Source organism: Amblyomma mixtum, chromosome 2 (assembly GCF_055824585.1).
Source record: "Amblyomma mixtum isolate Tamu chromosome 2, ASM5582458v1, whole genome shotgun sequence".
Classification (NCBI taxonomy): Eukaryota; Metazoa; Arthropoda; class Arachnida; order Ixodida; family Ixodidae; genus Amblyomma; species Amblyomma mixtum.
In genome coordinates this window covers 229,113,844-229,127,875 of record NC_143013.1, presented here as the reverse complement: position 1 = coordinate 229,127,875, position 14,032 = coordinate 229,113,844, and the positions used below count along the sequence as shown (strand labels likewise).

The 14,032-nt window shown below is 48.2% G+C and overlaps 1 protein-coding gene across 1 annotated transcript in view; it reads right to left on the bottom strand.

The window, feature by feature from the left end:
- Positions 1 to 14,032, bottom strand: part of l(3)80Fj (lethal (3) 80Fj) — a 117,160-nt gene that overhangs the window by 31,196 nt on the left and 71,932 nt on the right. Inside the window, exons 32-37 of the mRNA XM_089573274.1 lie at positions 12,626 to 12,890; positions 8,982 to 9,160; positions 8,328 to 8,549; positions 6,612 to 6,680; positions 5,659 to 5,797; positions 1,702 to 1,898 (exon numbers count right to left, since the gene is read on the bottom strand). Coding sequence (XP_089429400.1) covers positions 1,702 to 1,898; positions 5,659 to 5,797; positions 6,612 to 6,680; positions 8,328 to 8,549; positions 8,982 to 9,160; positions 12,626 to 12,890 — 1,071 coding nt within the window. The remainder of the gene's footprint in view (positions 1 to 1,701; positions 1,899 to 5,658; positions 5,798 to 6,611; positions 6,681 to 8,327; positions 8,550 to 8,981; positions 9,161 to 12,625; positions 12,891 to 14,032) is intronic.

Here is a 14,032-nt window from a genome sequence, read left to right as displayed (position 1 = left end):
CATCATAAGCATTGAACATTTGCAGCCGGGGACGCATCAGAGAAAAAATAAAGAAAAATGTTCGCATCGCTCACGCCGGCGCGGTGGGATTGTGCTCGTGGCGCGGTTATACTGTACCAACTAACCCAGATTTCAACTCTTCCGCTATACTCCGACGTAGCGCGAGCGCGCGTGCGCGCGCGGCACGGCGACGTCACGTTCGCGAAACAGCGGCGCCCGATCGCCAGCGTGTTCGGCGGCTACCGGCGCGCTCTGACGGCGCCCGGCGCGGAATGCAGCCGGCTGCATTTCGCGCGGGCCGCGCCGAGAGCGCGCCGAAGCCGCCCACCCAGAATGCACCGCGCGCGCCTCCCACGCCACGCCTCCCCTCTACCTCCTTCGCCACTCGCCTCCTCTGCCAGGGCACCACAGGGCACGTTTTTTTTTTTTTTTTCGCCGCTCACCCGTTTTAAAGGTACGACCACACTAGCTCCACGAGTTTGTCAACACTGAAGACTTTTTTTTGTTGTTGTCTATGAGGACATCGCACGCAAAAAAAAAAAAAAAAAACGAACGGACGCTGCAAGAAAATTCTGGTTTGCGCTTTCAACGTTCAGAGTCTACAGCTCGCCAGTGGCGTCATGGCGCGGTGCGTCTTGAAACTTCCATGCCGCGGGCTTTGTATGCGCACGACAGATGGCGCGGCGGTACGTTCTCGCAGTGGCGCGTAAAAGGGCAAATACAAACTGCGTTTCGTCTCGGCTAAACTTTTAGCTCTCATTCGATTGTCAAGGTAGCTCCTGGCACATGCATGCAATGCGCAAGGACTTCGTTACATCGAAAGTGCGGAGCAAAATTACTTTGTTAAATCGCGAAAAAAAATACATGGTTTTCAATGGGGAAGTGATTGGGAAATGAAAAAAATGCGTTACATCGCGAATTTCGTTACATTGAGGTTCGTTACATCGAGGTTCGACTGTACTGCCTTCGGGGAAGGACATTCCCAAAGGTAGTGGAAAAGTGTGGATCTGGGCACGCCACAGGTGGTACAATCAGGAGGAAAGGTGGGGTGAAATAAAGTAGCCTGTCTGTAATTGCCGCCACGTGGCGCTGGATGAGAGCGACAAGGTTCCTTGAGCACTTTTGCAATTTCTAAGCAAGTATTTTGCGAAAAATTTTGAAGAAAATTTGCTGCGGGAAACTCGCTGAAATGTGTCACTGGGTTCTCTTGATACTAAGGAATGCAATCATGGTAAAATTATCACCCTGGCTATCATAGAAATTGAGTAATAGGGTACTGAAGCTGCCACTTCAGAAACAGCAGTACACACTTTTCTTCTCATTTCTGAAGCGACAACTTCAAAACCCTATGACTTAAGTTCTATGATAGGCAGGAAGACAATTTTACCCTTATTGCATTCCTCGGTGTCAAGAGAACCCAATGGCACACATTTCAGCGAGTTTCCCGCAAGAAACATTTTTTCAAAGCTCTTCACAAAATACATGCATAAAAATTACATAAGTGCTCAAGTAATTGTTTTACACGAAATTAAATGACATATTTAGAATCGGCACAGGAAAATACACATTCCCTGAAGATTTCTTAACTCAGACTTCCTTAATAAAAATTTTTTTTTAAGACCAGGCTCCCCCCCTTAAGATATAGAAAAAGCAATTGACGTATGTAGGCGAACAAAGGGCATCTCAGAGCAGTGCACTGACCTTGAGGATGGGGTTGATAATCTGAGAGATGTAAGGCGTGAACTCCTTTTGGAAGACGCCCGGCAGGTATATGAACATCATGATGTAGCCGTCCTTGACATGCGGAGCAATGTCAGTTCGCTCGGCTGTCGAGATGATCTCGGGCATCAGTGTCTGCAGCTTCTCCACTCCCAAGCCGCCGAGCACTTCGCTCAGACCTGTCACAGCGAACGAGGAGGAAATCGGCTCAGGCTTTGAGTGCACTGACATTCGATGGGCATCACAAAGAAGAGGAAAGGTTAAAAAAAAAAAAAATGCATGACAAGCTACAACTTGGAGCAAATCAGTTCTTTTGAGGGTCAAAAAATGGAAACTATACAACAGATCATGAAAGGAATGCACTCCTTTTAAAACACACAAATGAGAGACTATGAAAACTTCGAAACATGCGAATCAATGATCCCATCAAAGAATACCGTATTTACTCGCATAATAGGCGCACTTTTTTTCCAGAAAATCCGGCTCAAAGTTCGGGGTGCGTCTATTACGCGGGGTAAAATTTCCGGAAATTTTTCGACTCGCAAAATTGAACACACCGCGTAAACGCACTCGTGTACGGGCCGCACCCCGTTTTCGCGAAGAAAATGTTAAAAAAAAAAGATCCGTGTAAGTGTCGCACCGAAACTTTCCACGACACACGCGGGAATAGCCTTTGGAATGCACGCGCCGAGGCCTCCGCGATCGGCTCCGGCTGCGCGCAATGGGCGCTTGATCGCGGAGGCCACACACGTGCACAGGAGCTTCCAGACGCCGCCCACGGAGGGCGCCCAAGGCCAAGCTCATCATCATCATCATCGTTTTCATTCGCCGCGAGCTTTCGCTATCTATATCGCCATCAGCATCTCCAGCTCGTTTTTTTTTTTGTTGTTGTTGTTGTTGCTGTCAAGTGCCGGGATTTGCGCGATAGTTATCGTGGTTTATGGCTTTGCCGCGGAGCGTTGCTGTTTTAGCTCGACGGCCAAGCACCTTAACAGCTTCACGGCTGGGAGTTTGCTTTCGAACGCGGCAAGCGTGCGGCAGGTCGGAAAATACGACGTGGCCGAGAAGTGCGGCAGTTGCGACTGCGGCGTCCCTAAATTTTCGTACGCGACTCCAAGCGTCGAGGTTTTCGTGGGCCTAAGTCGGGAACGTTTCCGGCTGGAGATGAAGCTTTCCAAACATACGTTTAAAGTGAGCATCCCTGAAAACTGTGTGCGGCTGTTCTACGCGATGTCGTTGTACGTGCTGTGGGTCCGCAGCAGCTGCGACGGCAGCAGCACTAGTCGGGACTAGTAGTCAGTTCAGCAAAAACTTTGTTAAAATAAAGATTGGGAAGCGGGGGGCAGCGAGGCGTCGGCTTGCAATCGTGTAAATACAGTATTGATCACAGTGCCAAGTTCGGGGTGCGCCTATTATGCGCGGAAATAAAAAAATCTGATTTTTCACGCCCTAATTAGGGGTGCGCCTATTATGCGAATGCGCCTATTACGCGAGTAAATACGGTATGTCTTGGAGAAGAAGAGACAAGGGTTAGAACAAACAGGGCTGTGCAAATAGTAAACGTTCTGCTAAGAGCAAATTTACATCAAGTTGTGGCTCCTAACTTACACTCTATTCGTTAAGGGACGGTGATGCAAGAAAGCAAGTCCCAACCATCTAACACTTCTAGTGTGAACAGAACTGAAGCCCATGTATCGCTCGATATCGAGAGGTTTCTGGCAGAAACAAACCTGCTAACAGCTCAATGAATGCCAGACACTACCACTTGCACAAACTACAAGCTAAAAGAACAACCAATTTTTCTGAACCATAATGGCACTTCACAAAGCTGCAAGTGAGATTCTTTGCAAGGGCTCACTTTTTTTTCCTTCAGGCAACAACTCTCGGTACAGTGCCATAATTACCGCTCATAACTGATCAGCCACATACTTACTGCTTGTTCAAGTGCATCACTGATTTCCATAAATCAGCTCATTGGCTGAAGTACACAGGCTTCCTGGAGGAAAAAAAAATTAGGAGGACACTTCCGCTTTTAAGGGTATGACACGGCAGTGTTAATGGCTCCCTTCAGTGGTTTCTCTTCATACACAGCCACTGTTCTTCGTTCACATTCGCATATTTATCACAACACAGTTTCCACATTCTTGTCTTTGAACTTTTCCACACTGCGATTTACGCACCTAACGTTACTCTTAATTAGTATCTAACTAATAAGCACACCTCTAGCTCACTGCAACTAATCACCACATTACTAAGCTTCAAATTAAGCCCACACCACACACACAACACCCCCTCACCACTCTGTACCTCAGCCAAGTCACATGCTTAAAGGTGCCCTGCAACGTAGATAAAGCATGAGGTCTTTATTCTTTGTATACAGAGTAAGGGGCATTGCGGCTCCTGAACACCCAAAGAGAGCGCCGAAATCTTAATATTTAATATTTTAATCTTTGCCAGAAATGCTCGTTTCGAGCCAATGGTGTCTCAACGCAGCGGCCATTCTCGGTAGCGGAAATGAGGTGGCATCCAGATAGGGCGCTGCCTCTCTGATTGGTTGTGCGTCCAGTTTGCATATGGTTCCTTTACACTCACGACATGGATCCAAAAATATTATGTCTCTGAGTATGCAAAGCGTTTTGCATGCCACAAAAACTAGAAAGAAGCGGTGACAGCGAACGAAAACTAATATCAATAACGCTAGGGGCGACACTTTCTGTTCCGCTTCAAACCTTCGTTGAGGCGAGTGCTGTTCAAACCACACCAAGGAGGCAGCGGAAAAAAAAAAGCAAGTCGACACACCTTGCCCAAAAATATGAAGAGAAAGGCCGAACAGGAGACGGGAGGCAAGTTTTGTGAGGAAGGGGGGGGGGGGGGGGGAGACAGCCAACAGCCTTGCAATCCTACCAACAAAGAAACATCGGGGAGCTTCCCTTTCCCCTACCATGTCTACGGATAATGCCGGGTTTTCCTCTGAATGGAAGTCACAACATTTGTCACAAATAGAATGAAAAAAAAAAAAAAATGTAAGAAGGCACTACAGAAGCCACATTGGAGCAATGCTAAAGCACTGACGCCTCCTCGCCACCTCTAATTGCTCCCCTTTGCCTCTATGTAGATTGTGACGTCACATCTGACAATCGAATCACATCATTCACCTTAAGCACAGTTAATGCATGCACCTTACTGCATAACTAATTTGCATTAATTCAAAATTAATCCATTTCATTCCCACCTAATTCACTTAATTCACAGTTCTGATGCAACAAATCCATTTAATTCACACTTAATCATTTAATTTGGAATTGATTCATTTATTATACTTAATCCACAATTTATTTACTCTAATTCACCTTTAATTCATTCCAATGTGTCATTATGCCAGGTTATACCCGCATTAATCCACCTTAATTTATAATTAATTCCCCTCAATTCATTCTAATGCACCTTAATTCATCTTCATTTACTACTGGCATTTCTATTATTGATTAGATTTCGATTAGTAACTCCAAAGCCCCATTGTTTCACCTCGGTATTCATCTCGGACGTTGAAATTTCGCGCTATGCGTTGGCATCGCCCACCTTTCCGGTCACGTGGACCAATCACGTGAAAGGTCACGTGGGGGCGTCACATGGGGTGGTACGACACTTCCAGCGATTCAAATTTTGTGCCACTCGCGCCCCGACCACGCCCACTTTTGGTCGCTTTTTTGGCTCCAATTATTTAACTAATTATTCGACAGGCACCAAATTTTTTTTGCCCGGCATCCTCACATCATCGCCCTTTGATTATAACCACTTTTTAGACGACATCTCTTTATAGTCTGAACGCAACTGCTGCCGACACGTTTTGCGGACACAAACCCGCTGACATAGCCTAGTTATGCTTTCGCGATAAAAAAAAAAAAGAAGAGAAAGAGATCACATAGCAGGTGCACCCACCCTGAGCTGCTCCTGACCGGTCCACAGGTGACGATTCCGAGGTGAGTGTCTGCATGAGCCACGGGATGAGGTCCTCAAAGCAGGTCTCGCCCATGCCCTTGATCATGGCCCCAAGGGCACGTGAGGACACGCTTCGCACCTGGAGAAACCACATTAAGTGCACATTCAGAGCTTCTGCATACATGCACAAAAGACAATGCAACAGGATGAATGCTGTCACTAAGAAAAAAAAAACAAAATGGAATGTGAGAATGACTGCGGTAGCATTTAATAAGACCAGTTAGTAAGCTTCACTAGCAGCGTCTGTTACCTTAAAAGATGTCAGCACATGTAGTACAATACTTGACTATTTGCACAATAACAAGCCAAGAGGCCGCTGTGCAGTCCTCCAGCCTCTAAGTAGTTTTTGAACGCACCACTAACAGCACCAGATAGGTAGCTAACACATCCCACCGTTAACAGAGCTGCTCGTATGCAGAAACTTTCCAACATGTCACCGCTAACAAAAGGTGATCAGTCTTCTTTTCATTTTTCAATCAGCCGCCGAGTATCTTCTTTTGAAATGTTGGTGCACTTTTGCAGTTTTTCGTTTCTGCAAACAAAACCAATCCTGACAACAATCAGGTGGGTGACGGAACAGAGTACTAAATATTCCACTGCGGCCACTGCTTCGATATGTGTTGATAGGTATCTGCGGCTTGGAGATTCCATTGGTGAACAAATGCGGCATTCCAACTCTCCTCAACCCCCATTTCCCAAAGTTGGGAGCCAGCCTGCACAAAAGCATCCACCAATAAGCAAGTAAATGCGGCATAGTGTGATTGTCTCCACATAATATTCAACTTTAATGTGCGGGGTGACTTTTTGCCTCTGTCTGTCGGCAACAAACACTCATTACATTCGAGTAAATATGGTACAATCCAGCCAAGAAAGCAATAAAACAAGGAACCTACCTCGGGAACAGGGTCTAGAAGGGACTGCTTCAGGCCTGGTATGATGGCTGGCAGGTAAGGTGCCAAATCCTGGAAGAGGAGGGATCAGATCTGTCAAAAAGTCATTAAGAAAAAAAAAATAAACAAGGCCCCAGGAGTTCATTATTCGCAGACAGCTCTGACACTGTCGAATGCACAACAGAAGTCCTGCTTTATTTATTTACCATTTTCTTGCATTCAATATCTATTACTTCATGCAGTATAACTGATTGCGCGACTTTCACGGGACCGCTTGGAACCATCATATAATTGAAAATCTCACACAAGTGATGCATTCGCTTAATAAACGTGTCTGCTCCTGCCTTTAAAAAATGAAATTCTTTTCCCCGCGCGTTATAAAAGTAGCCATTTTCGTTCTGTGAGCATTAGTTATGAGACCACGTGCAGCCAGGCTTTTTCGGTGTCGAAGAGGCGGCTTTAGACGAGGAATGCGTGCGTGCCCAACCCTGTGCGTCCAGCAACGTCGCAAGCACTGCAAAAACAATGATTTGGAAGATGCTCCAGAAATATGGCTGCTCCGACTCTTCAAAGACGTTTTGTGGCGCGCAGTACCACCATGCCAGAGACATTTCTTTCTGTTCAAACTTCCTCTAGAACCGCTGTCACTCCACGGCCGCAGAGTCAGCGCTAGGAATTTGCATCACAAAGGAAAATATAGAACACGACGCTTGACTGAGATGCGCTTTCTGCAGCGATGTGCCCAACCCTGTGCGTCCAGCAACGTCACATGCACTGCAAAAACAATGATTTGGAAGATGCTCCAGAAATATGGCTGCTCCGACTCTTCAAAGACGTTTTGTGGCACGCAGTACCACCATGCCAGAGACATTTCTTTCTGTTCAAACTTCCTCTAGAACCGCTGTCACTCCACGACCGCAGAGTCAGCGCTAGGAATTTGCATCACAAAGGAAAATATAGAACACGACGCTTGACTGAGATGCGCTTTCTGCAGCGATGTGCCGCCCGCCTAGTGACAGCTTGTTGCTCACTCCTGTCTCGCTCGGTGCCGCTAGGCCTAACATGCTCAGCACTGAAGTCGCACTGGAAAGCGCTCTCGAACTAGCTGCCGATAATCATAGAAATGTCTAATCCTGTTACCGCCTCTACAATAACTTCATGCCGGTATGGATATAGAGCTGATTTCCCTAACATCTTCGTCATGAAAGTGCATAGAAAAACAAACGGCCAGGGAAGACACCTCGCACAGAGGGCTGCGGCTGCAAGCAGCATGCAGTCCCGAGTCCGAGCTGTCGGCGGAACCATCATTACAAGCCGTCATGCCTTCGATTGCATCATTGCGCACATGTCTCAGTCTTGATTCTGATCTGCAACCAACTTCGTTCCGGGTGGTTCCTGCTGGCTGCGGTACGAAGCAGGGTACATATATTTTTCCGTCACATAATCGAGACTTTTAATGCATTATCCCTATGAGCTATTCGCTGGGACTGCGCAAATTTGTCATAAAATGCGCACCATCGCATGAATGGGGGACACATAACTGGGTTCCACTGTAGTTGTTTCAAAAGTCTGACATGATAAACATTTTAACTGCAGTCTACGCAGCATGCCTGACTATTAGAAAGTGCTAAGCAGGAGTCGCCAGAGAAAGAAACAGCCCCACAATCTGGCAACGGAGGAGGCATGCAAGCAACGAGGGGGACAGGACAGGCACTGCACCTTGTGGTCTGTGAGGGAGTACATGTTGCCAATGATCTGCGCGGCCATCTTCTTGGTCTCGGTCGAACGGTCCTGGAAGGCACGCTGCACCACAGGCATGATGAGCGCAAGGGATGGAGCATCGATGAAGTGCACAAACTTCGTGTTGAGCAGTGTTGCTAGGCAGTCGGACGTCTTCTCTGCCGGGTCTTGCAGCGCGTCCAACAGCACTGGCACAATGGCCTGCACCACACAGAAAAGATCGAGAAAGAAAAACAGGTCAGCTGGTTCAGAGAGAGAGGCCAAAGATAAGACGTACTAAACAGGACAGAAGCTTCATCACACCAAGAGTGCCATAGTTTATTGCCAGAGCTGGTGGAAGGTACTTAAGGCTCAACAAAGAGCCCCTCTGTGCGGCAGAATTCTTGCACATGGCCGAAACCTAATGGCAGTGATTTATGAAATGCCTCCCCTGAATGCTATGCCATCATGATATCGGGTCACATGCTCATATGCAATGTCAAATGCTGCGTCTATGGGCACCTAAAAAAATACTGAATCCTCTCAACGATAGGTAAGCGATGTAGGCCACTTTCAACTGTGATGTGCTCAAGTGCCAAAAGCTGAACCTCCCAACAGGAAACAGAGCAAAGAAAGAAAAAAAAGGAGGGGCACCTGGATCTCGGGGTTCTTGATGACGGAACCAATGTGCTTGAGGGCCTGGGCGCCCGCACGCTGCACCTTGACGTGCGAGTCCGACAGCACCTCGATGAGCTTGGGCACGATGGAGGGCAGGCAGGACGACAGCTGCTTGGGGGCACAGAATGCCATGGCGCCCAGCAGCTCCACAGAACCTACAAGCGGCAGAAGAAGAGGATGCCAAGGTGCAACGGTATCATATGCTTTACTACTCGAGTAATGCGAGAAGCCTGTATAAAATAAGAACGCCTTCCTCAAATGGTGAATTTACATGAATGCCAATGCTTGGAAAAGGTGTTGAATAGGGAAAATTGATGTGTACGCCTTCGATCACGGCGTGAGCCAAACACAGAATTTGGTTTATGGGGTTTAATGGCCCAAAGCAACTCAGCAGGCATGAGGAACGCCATAGTGGAGGACTCAGGATAATTTCAACCACCGGTGCTTCATTAATGTGCACCGACATCACACAGTACACAGGCCTCTAGCATTTTGCCTCCATCGAAATGCGACCGCCGTGGCCGGGATTGAACCCGCGTCTTTTTGATCAGCAGCTGAGCACCATAACCACTGAGCCACCGTGGCACCAACACACAGGGTTTAGGTTGCTATCCTGCTGGATGCAAGTGAGGTTACTAAGGAACAAGCAAAATTTGGGGGCGCTTATTAAGCTATGCCTTTAGGAGTAGAACGTGACAGTGTTATTGGTTCCCGTTCGCATTGCCTACTCAACACTTGCACAACGACCTAATTTCTAATTGGCACATTCATAATTACTCACGTGTGCATATTGTCACGTTGTAGTGACGGCAGTCCAGCGGTCAGGAAGACACCAGAAATACTTGCAAACGAAGCTCTTTATTTGGGCTGACTTGCGCCCTCAAAAGAACTGAATCACTCGGCGGCGGCGTAAGCAACAGGCGTGCTCGGCGGTCGTCGAACTACGAATGTCCGCCGCTCGCGGCATCGCTCAATTTAAAGGCGGCAAGGAAACTTCCAGATAACAGGACAAGATCATCTACAGTAATCTAGAAAAATCTAGATGCAGCCCTTCATGGCTGCGATCAATCGAGATTAGTCTGGTCGCTTCTCGCGCCACGAACAAAAGTGATAACAACCCTTTCCTGCAGCCTTGAGCGTGAACGAACAAACACTACAATGATACGTGGCATTACCCCCCTTCCAAAGAAGCATCGTCTCGATGCTTTAAAATGAAAATAAACACGGAGAATGAAACTTGAAGTCCTTCAGCGTTCATAATATGGCTTCAGGCGTACGACATGTACGACTTCCGGGCGTGGGCGGCGTCGCTGAGATGCTGTCGTGCCATCGGGGATGACTTCATAGTCGAGGTCACCGATGCGACGGAGAACCCTGTACGGGCCAAAGTAGCGTCGCAGCAACTTTTCGCTCAATCCGCGGCGGCGAACTGGCGTCCATATCCAAACCCGATCACCTGGCTTGTAATGCGTGTCTCGTCGGCGCAGATTGTAGCGTCGGGCGTCGGTGTGCTGCTGGTCTTGAATGCGAAGCCGTGCAAGTCTTCGGGCTTCCTCGGCGCGATGAAGGTAGGCGGCGACGTCGAGGTTGTCTTCGTCGGAAACGTGCGGGAGCATTGCGTCGAGTGTTGTTGTGGGCTTCCTGCCGTATACCAGCTGGAATGGAGTAAACCTGGTTGTCTCCTGGGTGGCAGTATTATAGGCGAAGATCACGTAGGGCAGAATAGAGTCCCACGTCTTGTGTTCGGCGTCGATGAACATGGAGAGCATGTCTGCGATGGTCTTGTTCAGACGCTCTGTGAGTCCGTTGGTTTGCGGATGATAGGCAGTTGTCCTCCGATGGCTTGTCTGGCTGTACTTTAAAATGGCTTGCGTCAGTTCCGCTGTAAATGCTGTTCCTCTGTCTGTGATGAGTACTTCAGGTGCGCCGTGTCGGAGGAGAATTTGTTCGACAAAAAATTTTGCAACTTCTGTTGCGGTACCACTAGGCAACGCTTTTGCTTCGGCGTAGCGGGTCATGTAGTCGGTGGCCACGATGATCCACTTGTTACCTGATGATGAAGTAGGAAAGGGGCCGAGTAGGTCCATCCCGATTTGCTTAAAGGGCTTAGTTGGCGGTGGTATGGGGTTCAGGAGTCCGGCAGGGTCCCGAACTCAGGTGCGTCCCCTTGCAGGCGTCGGCTTGCGCGGTGGACTGGACTCAGGTCCTGCGGTAGATGACTCAAAGGGCTGGCGTCTCGACTTGTAGGGGGTGTCCGGAACATGGGAGGCTACCCAGCACCTCCACCAGATGTCACGTTGTAGTGACGGCAGTCCAGCGGTCAGGAAGACACCAGAAATACTTGCAAACGAAGCTCTTTATTTGGGCTGACTTGCGCCCTCAAAAGAACTGAATCACTCGGCGGCGGCGTAAGCAACAGGCGTGCTCGGCGGTCGTCGAACTACGAATGTCCGCCGCTCGCGGCATCGCTCAATTTAAAGGCGGCAAGGAAACTTCCAGATAACAGGACAAGATCATCTACAGTAATCTAGAAAAATCTAGATGCAGCCCTTCATGGCTGCGATCAATCGAGATTAGTCTGGTCGCTTCTCGCGCCACGAACAAAAGTGATAACAACCCTTTCCTGCAGCCTTGAGCGTGAACGAACAAACACTACAATGATACGTGGCAATATTTAAGTCAAAGACCACAACGCATTCAATAGGTCCACTTTTATTCAGCTTGAATGAATGAGCCTTTGAGGCCTAAGGTAGCACGACCATCTCGCAATCCGAAGCTCCCGAGTTCAACTCTGAACCAAACACAAATTAACCCAATCCTCTTTACAGCTCAATTATTCGCCTTTGGTTACAGGGACCTCACTGAGAAATTTAGCACCAATCCGGACATACTTTGACCTGTTCCTCAATTTAATTAACTTCCTGCTTCATTTGGAATTTTTTCGCTCACAGCCAACGACTGTGGCTTTTCTGCTACATGGGACCCTTATGGCTATTGTGCTAAATTGAGCGGGAACCGTCTGCCTCCCTGGTATAACATCACCATCCAAAGAGCTGCAAAGCAGATTTTTCCCAATTGTACAGCTGTCCGCAACCAACCGGTCAAATGAGATACTCAAATCCACCAGTCTTAAAGCCCGTGGAAGACCTGCTCGGTGTTCGTAGATGATGAAAGTCACTAATTACATGACAAAAATTGAACAAAATAAATAAATATATAAAAAATAAAGAAAAATGAATGAAAAATAAAAACAAGGGAACAAAATGAAGAAAAAAAAACAGTCAAGTACAGTGATCTGGTTACTGATGAAACCCGAGCAATTCACACTTGCACAGGCACAGTCAAAGTGTAGTTTATAGTTCATGAGGGTCTAACGTCCCAAAGCGACTCAGGCTATGAGAGACGCCGTAGTGAACGGCTGCGGAAATTTTGACCACCAGGGGATCTCCAATGTGCACCCGACATCGCACAGTACACGGGCCTCTAGCATTTCGCCTACATCGAAATGCGACTGCCGTGGCTGGGATTGAGCCCACGTCTTTCAGGCCAGCAGCCGAGCCGTAACCACTGAGCCACTGCAGCGGCTTGCAGCCACAGTGCGAGCAAGTCCGAGCCCCCACCTGATTTGGTCCTCCAGAGGTCGTTCTCGAGGCCGGCGAGCAGGGAGGGCAGGGTCAGCTTGACCCCGTGTGCGGTCAGCTTGCTCATGACGGCCTTGGCGGTGCTGTCGGTGGCCTCGCGCACGTACTGGTTGCTGTCCCCGAAGCAGAGCAGCAGGTGGGGCAGCACGTGCACCACGTACGGCTCAAAGAGGCGCCCCAGCACCGAGCAGAGCATCTCGAAGGCCAGCAGGGCACCTTCCTTGCGCCGGGCGTTCTTCTTGTCCTGTACAGGGGAGGGGGGGAGGGAGGGACACACATTTCGATATACTACTGGTGTGGCTGGGAAAGAAAATTACAGGGGGGCACTTTGTTGACCTAGAAAGCGGTGAGGCGAAAGCCTTAAGCGCGGTGTTGCTGCTTCTGTGACTGATGTGTGGTCAAGATGTTGAGAAGATGTTGAGCTTCGCCTCTAAGAGTGGAATGCGACAGCGTCTGCCAACGCTGCCAGGGAGTCCACAGAACGCCATTGCCCATTTGGCTCTAGGCCTTGCTCAACGGTAAATTGGTATTTGAGGAAACAAAATGTATCTGTCTGGCATATCTTGGTGGACACCTGAAGCTCTTTGTAACCAAAGGGAAGGAAGATGGGAGCGAACGAAGACACCGTATTCACAAGACACCATATTTACTAGACGCGCCTTTGTTCATTCCAAACCATTGAGCTGGCATGGCAGAATGGTTAGCGCACTCAATTCCCCAACTCGACTTTTCCTACTCGGTTTTATTTATTTATCTGGTCTGACTAGAAAGGTTAATTAGGCTAATTGGTTAACTCAGTTCCACTTACTTGGAGTATCACTACACCATCCCTTTCATTGGTTGCATGGTTACTAGCCAAAGTACAATTGGCCCCGTTTAAAATTCACGCACTGTGATGTCACAACCATTTCGACAATTGAAACAAGGTCAGCATAGCTACGGCAGCCACCTGAGGTCTCGCTTTGGCTGTCGGAATGTTGCTTTCACAACAACAAAAAAAAAAAACAACCCTAATGTATGTAGAGTTGGTGCCCCGGAGAACAAACAGTAAGTAGACACGAACCTTGCTGTCACATTCAATTCGTGTGCATACACGCGCAAACACGCACATACAAAAGATATTATAAGCCCAGAAATGTAACGAACATGGTGCAAAGTCGGGCTGTAGCAGTGGACTGAATGCAAGCTCACCTCAACATTTGCATGTGAAGAAAAAAATAAAGCGTCCATTGCTGTCTGCAACTTTTCTAACTTCCCAGAACCGCAACATGCTGCTCTACAATTTTCAGCACCGCGGCTCTTGCCATCACTTGTAAACGCGATCACCACTTGTAAACGTTCTGCACATGTGGAATGTCCTAACAATCCTGTGATGGCTCTGCATCT